We start from the raw sequence: 23,163 nt of genomic DNA, 5'->3' as shown, positions 1-23,163 counted from the left end.
GGTCAGTCCTTGCTTGGGGTCTCTCCTGTGGCTGCAGTCACATGTCAGCTGGGCTCCAGACATATGGGGGCTCTCCTTGGCTGGACATCCACAATGGCTCATTCACACGGCTGGCAGTCTATGCTAACTGTCAGTGGGAGCCATGCTGGGGCTGTCGACCCCAGGGCCAACATGTGGCCTCTCCAGCACAATGGTCTCCTAAGATCATAGGATAGCTTGCAGGATGTAAGATGGTGTTGCAGCCATTTTTGGAAAAGAGAATCTGCCAGAGCCATCTTCTTAAGGCTGCTGAACTTTGGGTCATGTCATTGGGCCCATTGACGGTAAAGACCTTCAACTTCCAAAACTCCTCTTTGGGGTCAATGTCAGAAAATAGGTGGGCTTTATTGGGAAAACTAAACAGGCGGATTTATTTTTACATTTATTTGAAAGTTATTTCACCCACTGTGGGGCCAAGGATTGCGTGTTTTCAGAAACCCAATTAAGTAGTAAATGTACAACTTTGTTGGCCACATAGCACCACATGAGTCTCATCAGATATTTAGTCCTGTAAATTATGTCAGCAAGGGGAACTGAAAACATCTCCAAATAAAGTTACTTACGGACATTAAAAAATAATTTAATCCAAGCTATAAACACTCACAGTAAGAACTGGCAATTTCGCGGCTCTTTGTAAGGTAAGTGTCCCGGTAAACCTGAGGTCGGAAAAGGCACTGCTCCAGGCTTACCTGGCGTTGCGGACGTGCAGCTGGGGGTAATGGTTGTGCCTGTGACATATATGCACGGCAAAGTCCTCGTCATACGTCAGACTTGGAATGTTCCCCACTTGCTCAAACACAGTTATGAGAGTCGAGCCTAAATCACGGAGACATTTCTTTGTCATTTTTACCAAGGAATAACTTTCGTACTACAGAACAAAATGTAACTTCCGTTCTAAGTTGTATTTTAATTGTTATGATCAAATAGGCACGTGATACGTTTAGGACCTGGAGACCATTCTTATTCCCATTCCCCAAAGTGCCATTTTAAGCGTGAGTTTCCTATGTTGGCGACTGGGGACAGGAGGTGGTTGCGTAGACCTTACCTAGGCTCATGTAGGATGGCACTATGAGGAATATGAAGTGCAGTTCTGGCACTGCCTTAAACACGGTCCTGGCAAGGGGAAGAGAGGGCGGGACAGGTGTTAATAGCAAAGAAATCCCATTAGCTGGCACTGCGTGAGACACATGCCTTCACTAAAAACATCAGATGTTCATAAACCCACTTGGGCTCCTCTGCTCCCTGCCTGCAAAGGCAAGAACATCTTCAAGGCAATTTCTTTTCCTTCTCTACATTTCCTTAAATTCCAACCGGCCTCTTTTCTGTCTGTTCCATGGAGGTAGAGAGAAGAAAGAGTGTCATATTCACATGGCACTCCAGATTTCTGCTGACATTAACCTTTGACCCGGCATCTGGATGGTCTGGTGTGACATTACAAAGTGACTTGAAAGCTGAGGCCACCACCCCCAAATGTCTGTGCAGGCTGGCAGAGACACAGCACCATCACCTGGTAGCCTGACTGATCAAATTTCGACACTCCAGATTATTCAGGATGCTTCTGCAGTCTGTCAGGTTAATAAACATTTCTAAAGATAAGATTGAGGAAAACTATTTTTAGAAACATGCGAACTTATGATGCTTTACTCTTCCTCCCCAAATCCATTTTTTTTAAACGACTGCACTACCTGTTTGCCTCAATGATGGTAGTGAAACATGTGTTGACTCAAAGAAACAGATTGTTTTCTTTCAGAAATATCACTGCTGTTCAACATAGAGGCTTTAATACAGCCCTAAGTTACAAACAAATTAAACACCTCAAAGAATTTCGTGTCCTTTGAAAATATTTTCAAACTAGGCACATAGTCTCTTTCATGTCATTTTGGCATTAACATGTCTTGTCTACGGTGCTGCTGGCCAGCCCCCTGACATCGCTGTCTGCAAGACCCCAGCCACTCACCGAATAATCTCTCTGCAGCAGCCGACGGAATACTCATCCACGGCCACAAAGAGGTGCAGGAACAACGTGTTCAGAGGCTGCACAAGAAAGCAGAACGTGATTAAAGGCTGAGGCAGCATTCGGGCCATGTCAGAGCAGGGTGGGAGGTGGGGGGGAGGATTTGGGGGGTGGCCATAGGCTCAGAGCTGCCCGGTTTGGGGGGTGATATTTCATGTCTGTAGTGATGAGACACCCAGGCAGCATTTGAGCTATCTTACTGACTCCATTTGCTGCCTTCTGTCCTCCGAGCTTAGAATTATTCCAGGAAACAGGGATTGTAAATGAGTCCAATGCATCCAGCCCTTCTTCCTGCCCTCACGAATGGGGCTAGGGGCAGGGAAGTGCCTGCAGGGGAGTGAAATCGATTATTAACTCAGTAGTCTTGTCCTCGGGGGTGTCTATGCCAAGTGAAAGACAATCACCCATTCCCCAGGGCTCTTGAGTCAGCAGCTGCTGTTCTATTCAAGTGACACAAGAGAAAGATTCTCTTATGAATTTGAAGGATGGAAGGCAGATGCCACGTTATGAATCCAATAGCTTGTTTTGTTCAACATTCCCAGAGTCAGAATCAAATATTACTCCTGGGAGCCAGAAAACCTGAGAGCTGGAAACTCAAAGTAGCAAGATTGGAACAGGACTTTAGGTTAAATCTTTCCAGTTTTTAAAGAGCTTTGTCTCCTAACTTCTGAAGACATTTTAAGTGGTCTCAAAAATGAGCAGTTATTTTGTATATCCACACATTGGTCTGCCTAACTCAGTACCCCAGTGTTTATGGGCAAATCTTCAAATTCCAGAGATAATGCAAATGTGAGGTGGTTAACCGGTGAGGGTGGTGCTTGCACCTAGAAATCAGGACAACAGGAGTGCTTTCTGTGTTTCTTGTCTTCTGAGCAATTTTATAGACGGCTTTGGGTTACCACCTACACATCCATGTGCCTTGATCTCCCCTCCTGTTGGATAGTGCATGCCTTAGAAATACTCAGAAGGGGTGTTTATCAGACATAAAATGGCAAGAGAAGAATCATGAGTTTGGTTCAGGAGCTTGAAAACTCCCAAAAGGCAAACAATACAAACCCTACAGTCCAGATAGCAATAGCCACAGCACCACTGTGAGCGCTTTCCATGTGTTACCTGCTGATCCCACAACCACCTTACTTAACATCTGCTGTACATTCTCAACAGGACTAGTCTTAGGAGTACACAGATTATTATTTGGCTGATTTATCTTCCAAATTCTCTCTTCCATCAAAAATACTACAATTCAGGGACGCCTGGGTGGCTCAGTCGGTTAAGCGGCTGCCTTCGGCTCAGGTCATGATCCCAGGGTCCTGGGATAGAGTCCCACATCGGGCTCCTTGCTCGGAGGGGAGCCTGCTTCTCCCTCTGCCTGCCTCTCCCCCTGCTTGTGTTCTGTCTCTCTGACAAATAAATAAATAAAATCTTAAAAAAAAAAAAAAAAAATACTACAATTCAAAGTTTATTCTTTAGCTTTAAGATAAAAAGCATTACTTCAGTTGCAAATACCCCTGGGATAAGTAATACATTAAGCCTTAAGGCTTTATACCAATGCTGCCAATAACAAAATAACTTGAGCCACAAATACAAGCAGGATATGTAATTTTCTAGTAGACATAAAAAAAGAATAAAGATAAACACATAAAATTAATTTTCAATATATTTTATTTAACCTAACATACTTAAATATCATTTTGACAAGTAAAATAAAAATTGTGAGATATTTTACACTCTTTTTTCCTACTAAATATTTGAAATTCAGTGTATATTTTACACTTAACAGCACATCGTAATTCAGACTAGCACATGTCAAGTACTCAATAGCTACATATAGCTGATGGCCACCATACTGGATAGCTGAGCTCTATACTGCCAAAGGAGTTTAAAAGTAGTTCAAAGAGAAACAATCTTAAGAGAACAAGCAAAGAAACAGCCTCTATGATTAATTTATGATGTTTGATAAGGTAATATCATGACCCTAATACAAACATCAAATAAGCGCATGTCAGAGATTTATTCAACCCATCAATTAAGGAGGCAATCAGTGGGATGATAAAAACAATTTGCTGCACTTGAGGAGCTGGCTACTTTAGGTATTTTAATGAGGGAATGTTAGAATAAGATTGCTAGGCTAGATACAAAATAGTTAATGGCCTACAAGGCCATAAACCATAAATTCTGAGGTGATCTCTTCCACCAGACAGAAATTATTTACATCTCCAATGGACAAAAATCAAAGTTAATCACTGTTCCTGTAGAACTGTACAATAGCCTGGTCAATAGAAAATCAATCAGAGATACAAGCATTGGACTGAAAGCATCTTTTTGTCCTATTTCCAAGTTTGAGATAATTTTTCTGAAAATGTAACTGGGTGTATAGAGTAGCGAGGAAAAGGAGAAGCAAAGGACAAGGGGAAGACATTACTTAGTTGAATAAATGCTAGATGATGTGTTGGGGTGCACATGGGCATGTATGTGTGTGCACATACACGTGTATATGGGGAGGTGAACTCACTCATTCACGCAATTGGCATTCCCTAGGGCTCTGGGGACACACTCTTGAATTCCACTGACAGGCAAGCATGCAACCCACAATCATGGCCTCTAGCTCTCCACAGAACTGGGGCCATATGCAGGCCTGGCTCTAGCAGGCTGAGGGCAGAGAAAGCTCAGACTCAGCACCAGCTACCAAGTCAGGTTGCCAACAGGTTGTAATGTGCCCACATTTGATGAAGACATCAAATGAGCCAGAGTCCACAAGGGCACCTTGAAAATTACAGAATGCAACAGGAATCTGAGGCTCTATTATCACTGCTATGGGAGCAAAGGTATAAAGGCAGGTGCCCTCCCAACATATCAAAGACTTCAGACACTGAGCCTAAGTGTCCATTGATGGATGGATAAAGAAGATGTGGTATACATACATACACACACACACACACACACGCACATATATACACATACAATGGAATACTACTCGGCCATAAAAAATGAGATCTTGCCATTTTTGACAAGATAGATGGACCTAGAAGGTATTACGCTAAGTGAAATAAGTCAGGCAGAGAAAGGCTAATACCAAATGATTTCACTCATATGTAGAATCTAAAACACAAACGAACAAACAAACAAAAAAAGCCAGAAACAGACCCATAAATACAGAGAACAAACTGGTGGTTGCTAGAAGGCGGGGGGATAGGCAAAATGAGTGAAAGTCATGAGTGAAAGTGGGAAGTGCAGTTCCAGTTATGGACTGAATAAGTCACGGGGATGAAAGGTACAGCATAGGGAATCTAGTCAATGGTATTGCATTGTATAGTGACAGGTGGTAGCTACACTTGGGGTGAGCATAGCATAACATATAGAGCTGTCCAATCACTGTTGTACACCTCAAACTAACGTAACATTGTGTGTCAACTATACGTCAATAAAAAAAAGACTTTGGGCACTGATGCTGGGGACACAGTGTGAAGACCTGAGAAGCACACATCTGGGCTCCCGCTAGTCCTCCCAGTAGAGGTGACCAAGGCCTTGCCACCAGCTGACTGATCTGGCTATTACCTTCCTTTCTGCATCCTCTCTGGCCTCTTGCTCTTAGACTCACCTTTCTTCCTCGCTAGCTAACTTTGTTTCTAACTGTCATGATGTCACTTTCTGTCGTGAGTTTGGAACTGCTCAGTCTCAAAACTGGAAAGACATATGTGCAAACACAGGGCTTCCCTTCAAAATTAAGGCTGTTCTAATATGAACTGTGTGTAATTGCTTACTGTGCATGGGATTTCACTGTCAAGCTCCCGGAACACAGATACCCAGTTGTCCTGATTGGAGACATTCCAGTTGGGATAGTCCACGAAGGTAGCCTGGGCCATGATCGCCTCCTTGTCATTGCAGAGGGTAACAGCAAGGTTTGCCTTTTCCCTGCAGAAATGATTAAAACCGCACACATGACTAAGATTACCAAAAGGGAGATGATGAGGTGTATTTTTTTTTCCCCTCCTTCAGCTACTGAAGCCTAGCAACCACTGCATAAGGTATGAAACCTTTGGAAGAGGTGGGAAAAATGTGGCAGCAACTTTGAGAGCACATCTTTCAGGACATCTGGGGCTCCCAACTAAATTTTTATTGAAAATCACATTTTGGGGGTGCCTGGGTGGCTCAGTCAGTTAAGCGTCTGCCTTCGGCTCAAGTCATGATCCCGGGGTCCTGGGATCGAACCCCGCATCGGGCTCCCTGCTCAGCAGGAAGCCTGCTTCTCCCTCTCCCACTCCCCCTGCTTGTGTTCCTGCTCTTGCTATCTCTCTGTCAAATAAATAAATAATCTTTTTTTAAAAAATGAAAATTACATTTTGTTAGAAAGGTGTTATATTTACATGAAGTGTCCAATACCCTTCCCTTGGAGATTGGCTGGGGAAATTGTTTGACTGTCATTTTCCCTATACTTTCCATGTTGTCAATTCCACTGTGTTGGCCTAAACATGTAAAGTTAGAGTGGCCAACTGTCCCTGTTTACCTGAGACTGAGAAGGTCCCCAGGACATGGGACCATTAGGGCTACAGGTCCTGAGCAAGCTGGGATGAGTTGGTCACCTATGCAAAGCAGTGAAGCTGAGAGTTTAGCCCCACCACCTCTGTCAGCTATCTTAACCAATTTCTCCAAACTCTGAGCCCAATTCCCTGGGCTGATGGATTTTTACGGGATATGAGTATCTATCACCTGATCCAGCGGCAGAAGTGGAGACCCTGAGGGGTCTGGCTTAAGCCAAGGCAACCCAGCAAGTTAAAAAAGACAACGGTGGAGAAGCAGGTCTTCCAACTCTTATTCTGGTGGCTGTCCCAAAGGGACATCCTGATGGTCCTTCCCAACCGCTCCCCTGGCATGACAGCAAGAGCTCTGGAGAACCATTTGTATAGAAATTGAGATGCCGTTTTCACTTTTTCAGCTGAGTGGAATCTACTGGTATCTTAAGTTGGAGGAAAAAAGATTTAAATGTTCCTTCAAAAAACAAAGGCATAAGTTACCCACATTCCTTAGTAAGGGGCCTAAGAGGATAGCATGTAACTGAAGGAGGAGAAAAGATAATGGAGAGCATAGAGAGAAAGTTCCATATGCTTTCCACTTACATTTTCATCATAAAACAAATTGTGACTGCAATCAAAAACATAAAGTACTCACAAGAAGAGAAAAAATTATTGGAAAAATCATCCTTCATACCACTTCCCATAGGTAACCAAACAGTGCCAATATTTTGGTGTCTATCTCACCAGACTCATCTCTTTTTTGAGAATAATTATACAATGAAATGTACTTTGTGTGTTTTTAAAAATGGAATCACATAACCCATACTGTTTGTAGTCTGCTTTCTTTCCACTTGACAGCATACCATTTTACTAGAGTCATTCACCAAAGAGCAATCTCTCACACACATGCACTTCCTGTACTTCATTTTTTCTTCTTCCAATCGGTTCACTTTTGGCTTAGATGATTTCAATAGGAAATTTGCAACAACATCATAAATGGAAAACTGGTATCCCTTGCTATAAACAGAAGATTTACCATAAAAATCAAGATACACATTTGGAACAAAACTTGTTCTTGGGTGTATCAAGACAAATCACCTTGGGTACCAGCAGAGGTACAGGCATCTTTGGGAAACACTGTGCTAGGCATGCTGATCTCAGCACCTACAGCCACTGTCCCCCTTCATAGGAGGTCCACTCTTCAGCCATGGGGGACTTCCTCTGGGTGCACCTGCTGCAAAGGCCCTGCCCTAGCACTGGCTATCATGGAAAGAAGATAGCAGACTGCCCTCGGGTCCCAAGAATACACTATCTGCACATTAGCTCATTAGCAAAAGGATGCAGTCCCCCAATCTCTCCATTCTGATTCACTGAAGCTCTGCCCCTCTTCCCACTCCAGCTCCCTCCAGCTCCTGATCCTCTGGGCTCCTCTGCCCCAGGTTCCCAGAGCCATGACCTACTGCTTCACAGTGACAGTCCTCACTCTAATTCAGATGAGAAAATGCCCAGGGCACAGGACCCGGCAATGATGGTGTTGATGGTGGAGGAGGAAGTGGGCAAGAGCTGGGACAAGGCAGCTGCCTTCCCCTCAGGGAAACAAGGGAAATGTGTTCCTGGAATCCCAATTTGAACTTGAAACACATTTATCCATGGGAACCTAGGGTGGCGGTTGGGTTCCATAGTACAATTAGCACAGTACTATACCACACAGACATTATAGATTAAATAGGCTTTTGTGGGTTGGCCTGGGAAGCCAGCCATGAATAACCCGTGGTTTCAATGGGAAAATGCACATCAATTTCCAAATGGCTGAGGGCAAGAAAGTAACTTTTGTAGCATTATCCTTTTGTATGTATAATTTCCACTTCCTTTTTTTTTAAAGATTTTCTTTATTTATTTGACAGAGAGAGACACAGCGAGAGAGGGAACACAAGCAGGGGGAGGGGGAGAGGGAGAAGCAGGCTTCCCGCTGAGCAGGGAGCCCGATGCGGGGCTCGATCCCAGGACCCTGGGATCATGACCTGAGCCGAAGGCAGACACTTAACGACTGAGCCACTCAGGCGCCCTAATTTCCACTTCTTATTACCTCTTAACATTAGCCCTCTATGGGACAGATAAAAAATCACTGTAGGAAAAAAGAAGGGAGAGGAGGAAAAAGGTAGGGGAAGAGGCTTGTTTTTAAAAGTTGTATTTAGAATTCTTCTTTGGAATAAGCCAAATCAGAAAAATACACATATACACACAGGTATATATTTCACACAAAATAAGTTAAAGCTCAAGAATATTATCTAGCAAGCAAAATCAGAGTTCTTTTCATTAAAGTAATGTCTCATTTGTTCACTTGGTTTAGCGAATTTTCCAAGTTCAGCCAAAACTCATTTTATTTAACTACACTTGATGGAAATTTTGGGTGAAACAGTATCCCCATTTTCTGCCTTATTAAGCAGCACGAATGGCACAGATCTGGGTGTTCCCAGAGCCTGTCACGGTTTTCTCTCCCCTCCCGGCTCCCTGCACTGTGACACGTGCACTTGATGTGGCCGATTACTTTGGCCCTGTCCCCACTCATCTGCTATGCCCAATCTGCTCATTTTCTCCCCTACCATTTAACAGGGTTTTTAGGTGAAGTCAGTTGTATTCATTCCTATATCTATGACTGAGCCGGGAGGTAATATAATGAAATGCAGTAACACCAGGAAAGAAACCACTGTTTTAGAAATGCTTGTAAAATGGGTCTCTGAGCTTTGCGTTTGGCCTGGCAAGGGGATGGGAGTTACCTAACAGGAAAAATGAAAGGCTGCATGGGCCAGGCATACACTGATGAAAATGTAAATTTACTTTTACTTCTGAAGATATGCTGGTTTCTGAGGCAGGTCACAACCTTTTTAGTTATTAGGATCCCATTTTAACATTAAAAAAAACTTTCACTCACTCCTACATGGCATAAATTATGCTTTTCATATCTGCTAATTCAGAAAATACATAAACACATGAGATCTGTGGATTCAAGGTACCCTGACAGCCACTCCAAGGCCCAGCAGTGTTGTGTGAAGCTCACCTTCAGAAACAACTGGCTGTCAAGAACTTTCAGGTAATTAGTATGTGACTGTGTATAGGATTTGAGAAAACAGATTTGTGGGAAGGTTTTTGAAAAAAATCTGTAGAAAGGCCCCAGTTGTAACCCCACCTCCATCCCCCATGCCATGCTCTGAAGACCTCTAAAAGGATGGGCCCTTGACAACTGATCACATGGATCACTGGGGATCACATGGACAGCCCAAACACATTCCCTCCTGCTCAGGCCAACTGTGACACACGTCACCCCAGGAGGGGCAAGTCACAAGTGCACATCTGCTACCAAGCTGGGGGTTTATAATTTCTTTGCATGCAGAAATTTATTCACATAGTAAAGATTCAAGACTCATTAAGGTGTATAGTGGCCCCCTGCCACTTGCTTTTCCATTTCAGAGGCAATCATGCCTCCCTTTGTACCATGTTCTGCGGCTTATTGATTTCTTTTAACAACATATATGGAAGAGAATTCCATCGTACTCAAAAAGCAGTGCCTCATCCTGTTCTACGGCTGCGTGGTTGCTGAGAAAGGAAGGGAAGGAGAATAACAGAAAAGCCTGCCTCTTTCTGACCCTAGTCCCTGCTCCCTTATAGGCAAAACCACAGGGAAGGGGAAAACTAGCTATGAGCACCTCCTAGGAGCTAGGCACTGCCCCGTATTTAACAACTATTCTCACCATCCCACTCATCCTGTAAATTAGGTATAACTGTCCATTTCACAGATGAAGATGCTAGGGCTTAGGCAGGTTATGCAAAATCACATGGCTAGTAGTGGATTTATTCATTAATGCAACAAACATTTCTTGAATACATACCAAGTGCTAAGCTTTTTTCTAGGCTCTGGGCACAGAGTGGGAAACAGGGAAAAATCCCTCCCCTCATGGAGCTGACGTTCTAGTGAATGGAGACAGGCCAATTTTCAAAAACAAAAACAAAAAACACCAAAAACTAAAATGCACAGAATGTCAGGTGGGGACAAGTGTTGTGAAGAACAATAGGGGGAAGAGGATGCACAGGTGCACTTCCAGGAGAAGGCAGCATTTGAGGTGCAATGGAAATGCCTCTGTAACTGTAGGATGAGGCACACATATGCCTGGAGTGCTCCAGGAAAAATAAAGGAACTCAGTGGAGCTCAAGGGAGGTGAGGTCAGAAGGGAAAAGGGTGGGCTTCACTCCAGATCATGGCAAGCACATGGCAGACCAGAGGAGGGTTTTGAGCAGAGCACGACAGGATCTGGTTGGTGTGAACAGTGTTGTTCTGGATATTATGTTAAAAATAATTTGCTGGGGCTGGGTCAGGGGAGAGGGAGTGTTGGGCAAGGGCTGACGCCAAGGTGGAAGAAGAGACCAGAGAGGGGCTGTTGAAATACTCGAGTGTGAATGCTGGTGCCTTGTACCTCATCTCAGCAGGAGAAGTGAGGTGGAAAGAAGAGGCCAGGTTCTGGATGTATTCTGAAGGTAGAGCTGACAGCTTTGCTGGTGTGGGAGGTAAGAGCAAGAGTGAAGGTGACACCAAGGTTTTTGGTCCAAGCAAGTGAAAGTTTGGAGCTGCTGGGGTTACCGAAATGGGGAAAGTATGGACAGAGTAGTTTGGAGGCAGGTGATGATCTTGCTGGGTGTGAAGTACCTACTAGGTATCCAAGGGGTGACATCCATCAGGAAGCTGGATAAATGAATTTGGAATCTAAGAGACTCCGTCAACAATGTTAGCTGTTTTTCACTTTTAAATCATAAATTCACCCAGAATTGGCTTTTTTTTTCTTTCTTTTCTTTCTTTCTTTCTTTTTTTTTGTTTGTTTGTATGACAGGAAGTTGATCTTTACATTTATTCTCTTCTCTACATAGGCAACAAATTGTGCCAGCACCATTTATTGAATGGTACATCCTTTCCCCACTGGCTTGGTCATCAGGTTTTCATATATGTGTGGGTCTCTTTCTGGGATCTCTAATTCCTTGGCCATTACCATACTGTCCTGATTACTACACCTATAATGAGTCTTTAGTTGGGCAAATCTCCCCACCTTATTTTTCTTCTTTCAAATTGCTCTGGCCCTTTGCTCTCCCATATAAACCCATACCCATATTGTCAACTTCAACAAATAATCCTATTAGGGTTTTGATTGGAGGAGAATTGACTTCTTTACGTTATTAAATATTCCTATCCAAGTATGTGGTATACCTCTTCCTTGATAGAATAGGTCTTCCTTGATGTCTTTCAATAGAAATTAATAATTTACCCATAATAGGCTTGGATGTGTGGTTTCTGGGAAGGAAGGGGAATACCTTTTAATCCTACCCCCCTCTTGAATAATACTTTAAGAGTACTTTCTTTTTTTTTCTTTTTAAGATTTTTTATTTATTTATTTGACAGAGACACAGCGAGAGAGGGAACACAAGCAGGGGGAGTGGGAGAGGGAGAAGCAGGCTTCCCACTGAGGAGGGAGCCCGATGCGGGGCTCGATCCCAGGACCCAGGGATCATGACCTGAGTCAAAGGCAGCTGCTTAACAACTGAGCCACCCAGGCGCCCCAAGAGTACTTTCATTCTAATCATGCACCTGCCAATTTATCTGCTATTTTTGTTCTGTATTTTACCTAAGTTATTATTTATACCTTATAACTTACTATTTACATTTAGTGTCTATATTAGATTAGTCATTATCATCACTGCTTTATGTAAGTTTGGATTTTTTTCTTAGACTTACCAACATATTTGCGCATATATTTGTTTACTTTCTTGTATCTTTGTCTTTCCAGCTGAGATATTCTTCTTTCTGCAGAGTATATTCTGAGGAATTCCCTTTATTCAGGGTTCATTGATAAACTAACCCAGTTTTTGTTGGCCTGAAAATGCATTCATTTTCCTCTAGGTATTGAAAACCCATTTCCCTGGGTATACAATTTTAGTTTGGTGTTATTTTCTCTCCAATACTGAAGATATTCTACTATCTCTGGCTATCATGGTTGCTAGTGAGAAATCATTATTAGTCTAATCTTCAGTTGTTTGCAGGCAATTTGTCTTTTCTCTCTGACAATTTTTCAGATCTTCTCTCTAGCTCTGGCATTTTGCTCTTTCATTATGATGTGCTTAGCTGTGGGTTTCTCTGTGCATTTATCCTATTTGGGTTTCACTGAGTTTTCCAGATCTAAGCATTGGTGCTTTTCAACAATCCTGGAAAGTTGTCAGCCATAATCTCTTCAAATATTGCCTCTTTTACTTCCCATTGTCTCGTTTTAGAAATCTGATTAGATCCAACTGTAACTGTTAACTGTTCCATTCTTACTTTTTTGCCTTTGTCTCTTTGTGCTGAATTCTAGATAATTCATTGGTATCAGTCTTCCAGTTTGCTACTTGCTACTTCTATCTTCAACTGTGTCTGTTATGATGTTTAATTCATCCAATGAGCCTTTTCATTTTAACTATATTTTCATTTCTGGATGGTTTATTTGACTTTTTTTCAAATCTCACTATTAATTTTTATGGGTCTATTTAAATGTATCTTTTCACTATAAGACATAGTAAGCACAGTTATTTTCTATTCTCTGACTGACTTAACATCTGAAGTCTTTGAGGGTCTAATTCTGTTATATCTTTTATTGTTGGTTCTCCCTAACGGTGCATGTTTCCTTATATACTTGTGATCTTTGACTGTGCGTGCATATCACTTAGAACTCTATCTGGGTGCATTATTTGAAGTCTGAGTTGAAACTCCATCCTTCAGACCTGATTTGTGTTATTTCAGCCAATTTCCTGGACACACTACTAATCTGCGACCACTTTTAATCAAATTCCCCACTTTATTTGCTTTATTCAGTCTACTGGTAAACATAGTTTTTGTCTGAAAATGCACTCATTATTTAGGAAGTTTTGAAGTTTTTTGGGGCCATACAATGAGCCTGGACCTTAAATCAAGACATGCTCACAAATTCTTAAAGGCTTTGTCCCCGTTTATTCCATGCTGAGGTTGAAAAGGCTACTTCCCTTACTGTCCCGGCTTCAGCAGTGGGTTTATGTCTCATTCATCCTTAGAATGAGCAACCCAGTTTTATACAAAAGGATGTAATACTTCCCTCCTTAGGTGGAGGGAATATATATCTTTTGTTCTTTGCAAAGCTGTCAAAACAGAAGCAGGAGGTTTCTAGAATGCAGCAAAAATCCTCAAGAAGGTGGCACTGGTTCCTGCTGTTTTCCAAAAGTTTCTGATTTCATTTTGATAATGTTCTCTGCACAGTCTTTAACTTTTGTGTTCTGTGTGTGTGTGTGTGTGTGTGTGTATCGACATGATGTTTCCATCCAGAGAACATCATTACGGTGTTTAATCCACCATAATGTTAAAAAATGGAATCATTGAATTGATATACACATTTTTAAAGCATTTTATACATGTTGCCCTGCTGCTCTCCCACAAAATTGTGTCCATTTGCATTACATTCATCAGTGCGATAATCAGAAGCTATAAATTTTAATGTCTTAGGCGGGCCTTAGTTTAAACATTTCAATTATATTTAATATGAAGCTTTATAAAATCCAAAATACTGAGCTTTTATCTTTTTCAATAAAAATAATAAGGAATAGATTATAGAATGTTTACATTCTAGTGTCCAAAAAAAAAAAACCCAGGGGAAAAAAAATCTATGCATATTTTCAAGTTTAGAAGACCATTTTAGTAGCAATGGTTAAGAGCAAATCTGGGCTTTGTCACTTACGAACTGCTTGACCTTGGGCAGGCCTCCATTTTCTCATCTGTAAAATGGGCAAGATAGTGGCCACCTCAGAGTTGTAAATAAGACAATACTGGTAAAGCACAGCACCTGACAGAAAATAAATTCTCGAAACTAGCAGCAGATATTATTAATTTACCCCAAGTGACTCTACTAGTGGGTGGGACAGTTGAGATTTGAACTCAAGTTTGCCTGAATCCAAAACCCATGAGAAACCCTTTCAATTTGCAGGTTATGAGACTTAGAGATTGGTTGTTCCTGGAGATCTCCTGCTCAGCAGGACAGATTTTCTTGCTGTCCATTTCCTCACCATAAAGCCCCATAAGATAAGGAGTGGGATCCCTTCCTCATGGGTGATAAAATTGATAAACAGCCTTTCTTCAGGCGGCCGGGAAGATGGAAGACATTCAGACTGAGCGTGCCTGTCAAAAGCAGCCAACCATCTTTCAAAATAAGAAGAGGGCCCCACTTGGAGAAACTGGCAAGGAGAAGCTCCCACCATACTACAGAAACATCAGTCTAGGCTTCAAGATGCCTAAGGAGGCCACAGAGGGCACCGATATTGTCAAGAAATGCCTCTTTAGGGCGCCTGGGTGGCTCAGTTGGTTGAGCGACTGCCTTCGGCTCAGGTCATGATCCTGGAGTCCCTGGATCGAGTCCCGCATCGGGCTCCCTGCTCGGCGGGGAGTCTGCTTCTCCCTCTGACCCTCCCGACCCTCCTCCCTCTCATGCTCTCTCTCTCTCAATCAATCAATCAAAATTTTTAAAAAAAAAAAAAAAGAAAGAAATGCCTCTTTACTGGTAATGTCTCCATCCAAGAGTGGTCTGGTGTGGTGACCAAGATGAAGCTGCACAGAACCACTGTCATCTGCTGGGACTACCTCTATGACATCCAAAGGTACAACTGTTTTGAGAAATGCCACAAAAACAGGTCTGCGCACCTGTACCCCTGCTTCAGGTGAACACGGGATGTCCAGATTGGTGACACTGTCACAGTGGGCAAGTGCTGGCCCTTGAGCAAGACTGTATGCTTCACTGTGCTCAAAGTCATGAAGGCCACTGGCACCAAGAAGCAATTCCAGAAGTTCTGAGACCAGACATCTGCCCATACCCCCGAAGAAAGTAATTTTCCCAGTTAAAAAAAAAAGTGATAAACATTCTTGGCTTGCTTAGCTATATACTTACAGAAGATAGATGATATTAAGCCTCCCAAACAACTTCTGGGTAAATTTTCTAATGAGGTTTTTAATACAATAAATATCCTGTGATTCTGTTCTTCGGCAATGAACCACTTCTACCTTTCCTCTTGGAGAAGTGAGCACTGACATTTTTTTTCCTGTCCCAAAAAGAGAGAAAACAGCCCACCATTAATCTGAGATGACAAGCCAGTCTGGTTACAGTACTTACAAAATCGGACATTAATTCAATCTCTGTATGGTCAGAGTGAACATGGTATTTGAGCGCTGGTGGTACACATTTTCCCCTGGGGGTCGGCTGTGACGACTGTCATCACAAACTAGCCACATGTTTCTCTCTAGGAGAATGATGTTTCTGAGAATTGGCCCATCTAGAATTTTCTGCAACTGTACTCTTTGTTCCCAACAAAGCTGCTTTAATATTCTAACAATAGGATTGAAAAACATTGAAAGGAGTTATTTACTGATTCAGAATCCTTTTTATTTAATTGGCCACCATGGCATGTGGGCAAGAGTTATAGGCGAAATACTGGCAGCTTCTACCCATGTTCCAAATAGAGTTCCCCAAACTGGAGCCCTGAAAAGCAACAGTCCTGAGAGAGGTTTTGAGACCAAAAAAAAGTTCTATGGTCAATTAAGTGTAGGAAATGCTGTTTATGATGGCCTTCCTGAGGGGCCACCATGCCCATTAAAGTCCTTGAGAAGTTCCATAATAAAGTACCTACTTTCTTTGTATAACCCAGCCTTTCCCACACCCTCTCTGAGGAGAATTTCTAATGACAATGACAGTGGAGAGTCTAATGTTCCAGAAAGACACTTTGGGGAATGCTGCTGACAGGAACAGCAGGCCACAGACTGATTTCAATCTCTCTCTTAATGTCTTAATATATGTGTGTGTCTTTCTATTTCCCTCATCCCTGTCTGTCCCTCCATTCCTTCCATTTTCCTCCTTTCCTTTTTCCTCGGGATAATCATTTTATTATGTATTAGCCAGTATACTCAAAACAGGCACATTAATATTCACCACTGTACTGATCCTAGGAACAATATGGACCATTTCCAGCACCCCTGAAGGCTGTCTCATGGCACCCCTTCAAAGGTAACCATGATTCTGACTTCTATCACATAGATGATCTTTGCTAAATTTTGAATATCATCTAAGTGGAATTATATGATGTGTATGGTTTTCTTCCAAAACACATTATTATATCATTTGTCTTTCTGTTGTTATCATTGTTGTTTAGATACATCCTTGTATAACTGTCAATGTATCAAAGAACTTGAGCACTGCAGGGATCTGAGACAGCACTAGACCAAGCTCCTCCTTCGTCAGATGAGCAAACTGAGGCCCATGAAGTGAAGTGACTTGCCTCAGGACACCCATATTTAGTCAGAAACCGAATCTTGGGCATGTCCTTCTAGTCCAACCCCTTGTCACTCCGGCTGTTGAAGTAGCCTGCAGGCTGCCTCTGTGGATAAGGGTCCCCTGCCCTCCCAGTCCACTGGTATTCACTTAACTGTGGTTTGACTGCTCTTAACCATCAACACTCGGATGTTAAGGGTGCAAGGTGCAGGGGGGGCTTAGAAAGATGGCGGGTGGCAGCCAAGAATCCTTACCCGGTGGCCTTCTCCTTGGTGAATTCACACCACCCTCCACTTCCACAGGCCTCCATTAGCACTTGCCAAGCAGACCTAGCTCTTGTGGATGCCCTACATTGTCCGAGCTCACAGAAACTGAAAGGAGGAGCCCAAAATGCCAATTTTTCATTTACAATGGGAAAGTCAACAGCCAGACAGTCCAGATGTTTCTGCAGCCCAGACAGTTAACAAACAAGTCATGTAGGCTAAATACAAGCCTGTCTTCCTCTCCTTTGATAGAACAAGGTGTGCTATGTGGCCACTGCCTCACGGCCTTGGTGTCAGGGTAACTAAGGTGAACTGGGGAGCGCATGTACTCTCAACTCCAGCCTCATGTTGTCTTGTGAAAATGTGAGCTCAGAATGGCAGACCTTCACATTCTGCAAAGGAAGAAAACCTTGATATTTATAATAACATCTCCAAAATCAGAAATCTTCTTCCCACTCTGGGGATGTAAATAAGCAAACATTTGTTTAAGCTGGTTTAACCTCCACACCTGCCATGGCAAAGCCATCCAGGCACTCTCTCTTTACAGAATACCTAACTGCATGGCTATGAAAGCCTGGCTATCAGAAAGTGGTTTACATGGGGCCATGGCCAAGAACACGGGCTGTGGAATCAGAGTACCAAGGATGAGACCCAGTTTCTAGCCCCTAGTAGCTGTGTAACCTTGAGCAAGTTACTTAAACTCTCTGTGCCTTGGTTTTCTCATCTGTAGAGATAATATGCATACTGTAAAAGGTTTCATAAATGAGTTGTTACATACAAAACACTAAAAGCAGTGTTTGACATATGCTCAGTAAATATTAGCCATATTGTCATTAATATTATTACTACTGAGCACAGATGTTCTCAGGATTCAAAATAGTGGACATCAAGAAGTCACTCGAAGCTCCTGAAGTCTGGGGGATCTTCATCTACTGCAGAGATGCCAAGCCAAGGAAACCAGAGACGGCTAATGCTTAGGTGGCACCTTCACAGTTTCCTGGGCATCTCTACGTTGCTGACAACCACAAGACTAATCAATCCCCTTTGCAATAAACACATTCCTTCTTGGATAAACGAAAACAGCTTTAGTAAAGTGGCCGTCAAGTTCTGATGACCTGATGACATTTCCTTTCTAAGATGGCTTTACACAGCCCAGCTGCAATATGAGCTGATTCCAAGTTCTAACTCTAATGTCAATCTTTCTTAACATTTAATTTTAAAAAGCATTTTTAAATACAGCAATGCATTCTTCATTATACCTTCTCAATGCATAATACCTTCTCAGTGTGAAAAACATAAATCTTTATATATAAGGCTGAGGCCATGACGTTTTTTATTGTGGTAAAATATACATAACATAAAATTTGCCATTTTTACCATTTTAAGTATGGTTCAATGGCATTAAGTACCTTCACATCACTGTGCAATCATCACTGCTATCCATATCCAGAATTTTTTCATCTGAAATTCTGGTGTGAAACCCTTTGGTCCCAACTGAAATCTCCTCTCTTTTGGGCTTGGCATGTATACAATTTCAGACAGTACCTTCTATGTTAGGGGGAACCCAATACATGCTGGATGGGCACGATGACCCAGGAGGGAGATAATCCACTGGCAGGTGTCTCACCTGAAGGCCTTCTCACTCCAAATCGGGGAGAAGCATTACCAAGCAATAAAATGACAGTGTTATTTCAAAGGAGGCAATCAGAATCTGGCTGACTACCATCTGAGCAATTAAATACTCTAATATTTTCCACAGTCCCTGTGAATGTGAAATTCGGTGCCTGCTACAAAGACATGGCATTAGCAGAGACAATAATTTTTCATATTTGCAAATATCCTTTACCTACTTTGGGTAGAAATGGACATTAGTAGGGGCGCCTGGGTGGCTCAGTCATTAAGCGTCTGCCTTCGGCTCAGGTCATGATCCCAGGGTCCTGGGATCGAGCCCCGCATCGGGCTCCCTGCTCAGCGGGAAGCCTGCTTCTCCCTCTCCCACTGCCCCTGCTTGTGTTCCCTCTCTGGCTGTCTTTCTCTCTGTCAAATAAATAAAATCTTTAAAAAAAAAAAAAAAAAAAGAAATGGACATTAGTAGTCTACATTCTTGTCAAAGCTAGCCATAAGTGTTGTCATTCCTGGTTTTGGTTTTAACTTAAAAGCAAAACTGGAAAGAGACATCCTGTTTGTGAAACATGATGTCGTAGGCTAATGCTACAAATACATATAAATTTTGAATAAAATAAAATAAGCAAGCATAACTAAAGAGGTGAGCTTTGGGGAAAAAGGAAACAAGGAAAGAAAGAACAAGCAAAGGGAAATTTCCCCACCCAGGTGGCAATGACTTTGTGTGCAGTGGCTCAGGGAATGATCAAATGTGATTCAGGCCCTCGGGGCAAGAGTTTGCACCCTCTGTGGGGAGAGCAGGGGCCTCATTCAAAACCAAGAACTGAAACCAAAGCCATGTGTCCAACCTGGACTTTGGAGGGGTGAACCTCTTGATAAACAAGGAGACTAAAAAAACTGAACCTACTAGCCCCTGGAAGTGGCAAAGCAGCTTTCTCTACTGATAGCTCTGGGGAGAAAACAAAGCTACTTGTGAGGAGTCCAAATCCTAGACCAAAGTAGGTGTGCATCCTAACCCACACTACCTGTGTAGTGTGCAAGTCCCCAAAAACTTCAGATAATATACTGTGAAAGAGATGATGAAATAAGTATGTTTACAATTATTAGAAATACAGAAAGAGAAAAGTCATGAAAACAGGTAATTAAGAAAAAGAACAAAAACTTTAAAAATGGAAAATACGATTCTTAAACTTTAACTGGATGGGTTAAAAACATATTAAACAAGATTAAAAAGAATTAATGAACTAGAAGGCAGCTATGAAGAAATTTTCTAGAAAGAAGTACAGAAAAATAGAAAGAAAATATAGAAAGCAGTTAAGAGACATGTAAGACAGAATAAAAAGAATATCGATGTCTTACAGGAATTCCAAAAATAAGTAAATAAAATGTTGTTTGAAAATAATGGCTAATGATTTTTTTGGAAATGATGAAAGACCTGAATCCTCAGGAGCAGGAAAATAAGAATAAATAAAAATAAAAAATAAATCCTAAATATATAGTAGTGAAATTACAAAATGCGAAAAACAGAAAACCTGAAAGTAACCAGATAAAAGACAAACTGCCTATGAGAGAGTAAGAATTAGACTAAGACTATATTTCTCATCAGCAACAATAGGAGCCAGCAGTACAGGGGTTGGCAAACTCCCTCTGTAAAAGGCCAGATGATAAATATTTTAGGCTTCACGAGCCACACGTTCTTTGTGCAACTACCCAACTCTGCTAATATAGCATAACAGCCAGAAACAATATGAACACAAATGAGCATAATTGTATTCTAATAAAATTCTAGGGGCCCCTGGTGGCTCAGTCAGTTAAGCATCTGACTTCATTCAGCTCAGGTCATGATCTCAGGGTCCTGGGATTGAGCCCCAAGTCCGGCTCCAGGCTCAACAGGGAGTCTGCTTCTCCCTCAGCCCCTCCCCCCACTTGTGCACCCGCTCTTGCTCTCTCTCTCTCAAATAAATCTTTAAAAAAAATTCTACTCATGGATGGACACTGAAATTTGACTTTTATATAATTTTAGGGTGTCCTGAAATACTCTGTGGATTTTTTCAGTTGTTTAAAAATATTTTAAAAGCAATTCTTAGCTTATGGGCCATACAAAAATAGCCTATGGGCTGAATTTGACCTATGCGCTACAGTTTCCCAATCACCAGAATAGTATCTTTTAAGAAGTAAAGATAAAAAGGAAAGGGGGATGGGGGAATGCGTTAGCCTGGTGATGGGTATTAAGGAGGGCACGTACTGAATGGAGCACTGGGTGTTATACACAAACAATGAATCATGGAACACTACATCAAAAACTAATGATGTAATGTATGGTGATTAACATAACATAATAAAATTAAAAAAATAGCCATTAACCTAGAATTCTATGCCTGGCTAAACAATCACTAAAAGATGAAAGCTAAAAAAAGACAATTTACTACAAAGATGGAAAGAAATTACCACTCAAAGAATCTGGTTGAAAGAACTCCTAAAAGATGTGTATCAGGAATAATAAAATTAAAATCAGAAGGGAGTGAAATATAAGATAAAATGCTGGAGGGAGAGAGAAACAAACAAGCAGGTGTATCTGAAGAAGCACTGAAGGCAAAAAAAAAAAAAAAGTAATAATGATGATACATTTTGCTTAAAAAACAAACAGCATCGAATTACCAGACAATAAAAACTTGTAAGATGGAAGGAGGGCAACCAGAAATAAAACATTCACAGTGTCTGTATCTCTCAAAAGAGGCCAGAGATGATTAACATTAAATTCTGTTAAATCAGTTATGCATAAGTTACAAGTTTAAGGGACATCCCATAAGGGAAACATCTTTTTACTTTAATAGGTATTTATTTACTTTGTTAGGTGACTTTATTTCAGTGATATAAAATCTCAATCAACTTATTTAAAATTTGAAAAGTGAGATAACTTACAAATATTTAAATAATAAAATTGGTAGTAAAGGGCTATGGCAAATATTTTTATACTGGTTGCAAATGACTTCAGTTCAAGTTTTCTCAAAAGCACTATTCATAGAGATAGATGTGATTTTTCCAAATACATAAAATACACACAGCATTTTTATAATTTTTTTTTCTAAACACCAAAAGAGACTTGCAACTGTCATTTCTTAACCAATGAGCTATCACGCCATGAAGACATGGAGGAATATTAAATGCATATTACCAAGTGAAAGAAACCAACCTGAAAAAGCTACATACTATATGATGCCAATGACAGGACATTCTGGAAAAGGTAAAACTATCAGACAATTTTTAAAAATCAGTGGTTGCAGGAGGCAAAGGAGGAAGGAGGAATAAATAGGTGGAGCACAAAGGAATTTTCAGATAGTGAAACTATTCTTTACCATACTTTGATGGTAGATACAGGTCGCTAAATTCCACAGAATGTATAATACCAAGAGCGAACCCTAATGTTAACTTGTGAACTTTGGGTGATAATGATGTGTCAGTGTAGGTTCATCAACTATAACAAATGTACTACGCTGGTGAGAAATATTGGGGAAAGGGGAATGACAGGCGTGAGAAACAGGAATTCTCTGTACCTTCATTCAAGTTTTCTGTGAAACTAAAACTACTATTTTTAAAAAGTCGGGTTTTTTTTAATTCGCTTGCATATAATTAATTTTTTGTTTTGAAGACAGGTCAAGAATTATACCAGCTAACATTTACGGAGCATTTTACTAGATTTTCTCTTAAATGCTGATGAAATAGATACTATTATTTTCGTCTCATAACTAAGGACATCGGGGCTAAGAGAATTTACGTAATTAAGGCACATTCACAGAAAATGTAAACATCTGTTTATCTGACCACAAGGATGGCTTATTTGCTAGTACTCTGATGATTTATTTTCATTTTCTTCTATTATCTGGCTTTAAAATACCTTCAGTTATTTTAATTACAAGCCTTATATTTTATTTGTGCACGACTGTCCAGAAAGGAAGACCTCAGAGCCTACAAAGCCTAGAATGCAGCGCGGCGCCGGGCCACCTTAGGGACGCAGCAGCTCGCCCCTTACCATACTGGGAAAGGTAGTTTTCTGGCCTGCCTCTCTTCCCCCGCCCCCGAGCCTCCGGATCGGAGCTTTGTTCCTATTCCCCTTCCCCGGCGCCACGGTTCGACCGACCCACCTGTCCTCGCAGGTCCTCCCAGTTCTGGAGACTGACGTGGGGATGCGCCCTTGACGCCCTGGACTCCGTCCCCGCGTCCCTGTCGGGCGGGCCAGCGATACCCACCTCACCAGCAAATCCCAGACACAGCGCTCAGAGGAGGACGCTCAGCCCGGTTACCACAGAAACGAAGTGCCTACGTCACGGCGCGTGCGGGAAGTCAAAGGTCATACCAGCTAG

General features: G+C 41.7%; 1 protein-coding gene and 1 pseudogene across 1 annotated transcript in view; one reads left to right on the top strand and one right to left on the bottom strand.

Annotated features, from left to right (window-relative positions):
- The window catches only part of CFAP61 (cilia and flagella associated protein 61), a 296,977-nt gene extending 273,878 nt beyond the window's left edge, over positions 1-23,099 (bottom strand). The window contains exons 1-6 of the mRNA XM_032420163.1: positions 22,945-23,099; positions 15,543-15,693; positions 5,815-5,965; positions 1,997-2,073; positions 1,085-1,152; positions 729-855 (exon numbers count right to left, since the gene is read on the bottom strand). Coding sequence (XP_032276054.1) covers positions 729-855; positions 1,085-1,152; positions 1,997-2,073; positions 5,815-5,965; positions 15,543-15,685 — 566 coding nt within the window. The 5' untranslated portion in view covers positions 15,686-15,693; positions 22,945-23,099. The remainder of the gene's footprint in view (positions 1-728; positions 856-1,084; positions 1,153-1,996; positions 2,074-5,814; positions 5,966-15,542; positions 15,694-22,944) is intronic.
- Positions 14,754-15,483, top strand: LOC116642064 (annotated as a pseudogene).
- Positions 23,100-23,163: the final 64 nt, after the last annotated feature.

This window comes from Phoca vitulina, unplaced genomic scaffold (assembly GCF_004348235.1).
Source record: "Phoca vitulina isolate PV1807 unplaced genomic scaffold, GSC_HSeal_1.0 scaffold22, whole genome shotgun sequence".
Classification (NCBI taxonomy): domain Eukaryota; kingdom Metazoa; phylum Chordata; class Mammalia; order Carnivora; family Phocidae; genus Phoca; species Phoca vitulina.
The sequence above is the reverse complement of the archived record's forward strand: the minus strand, read 5'-3'. Positions and strand labels throughout refer to the sequence as shown.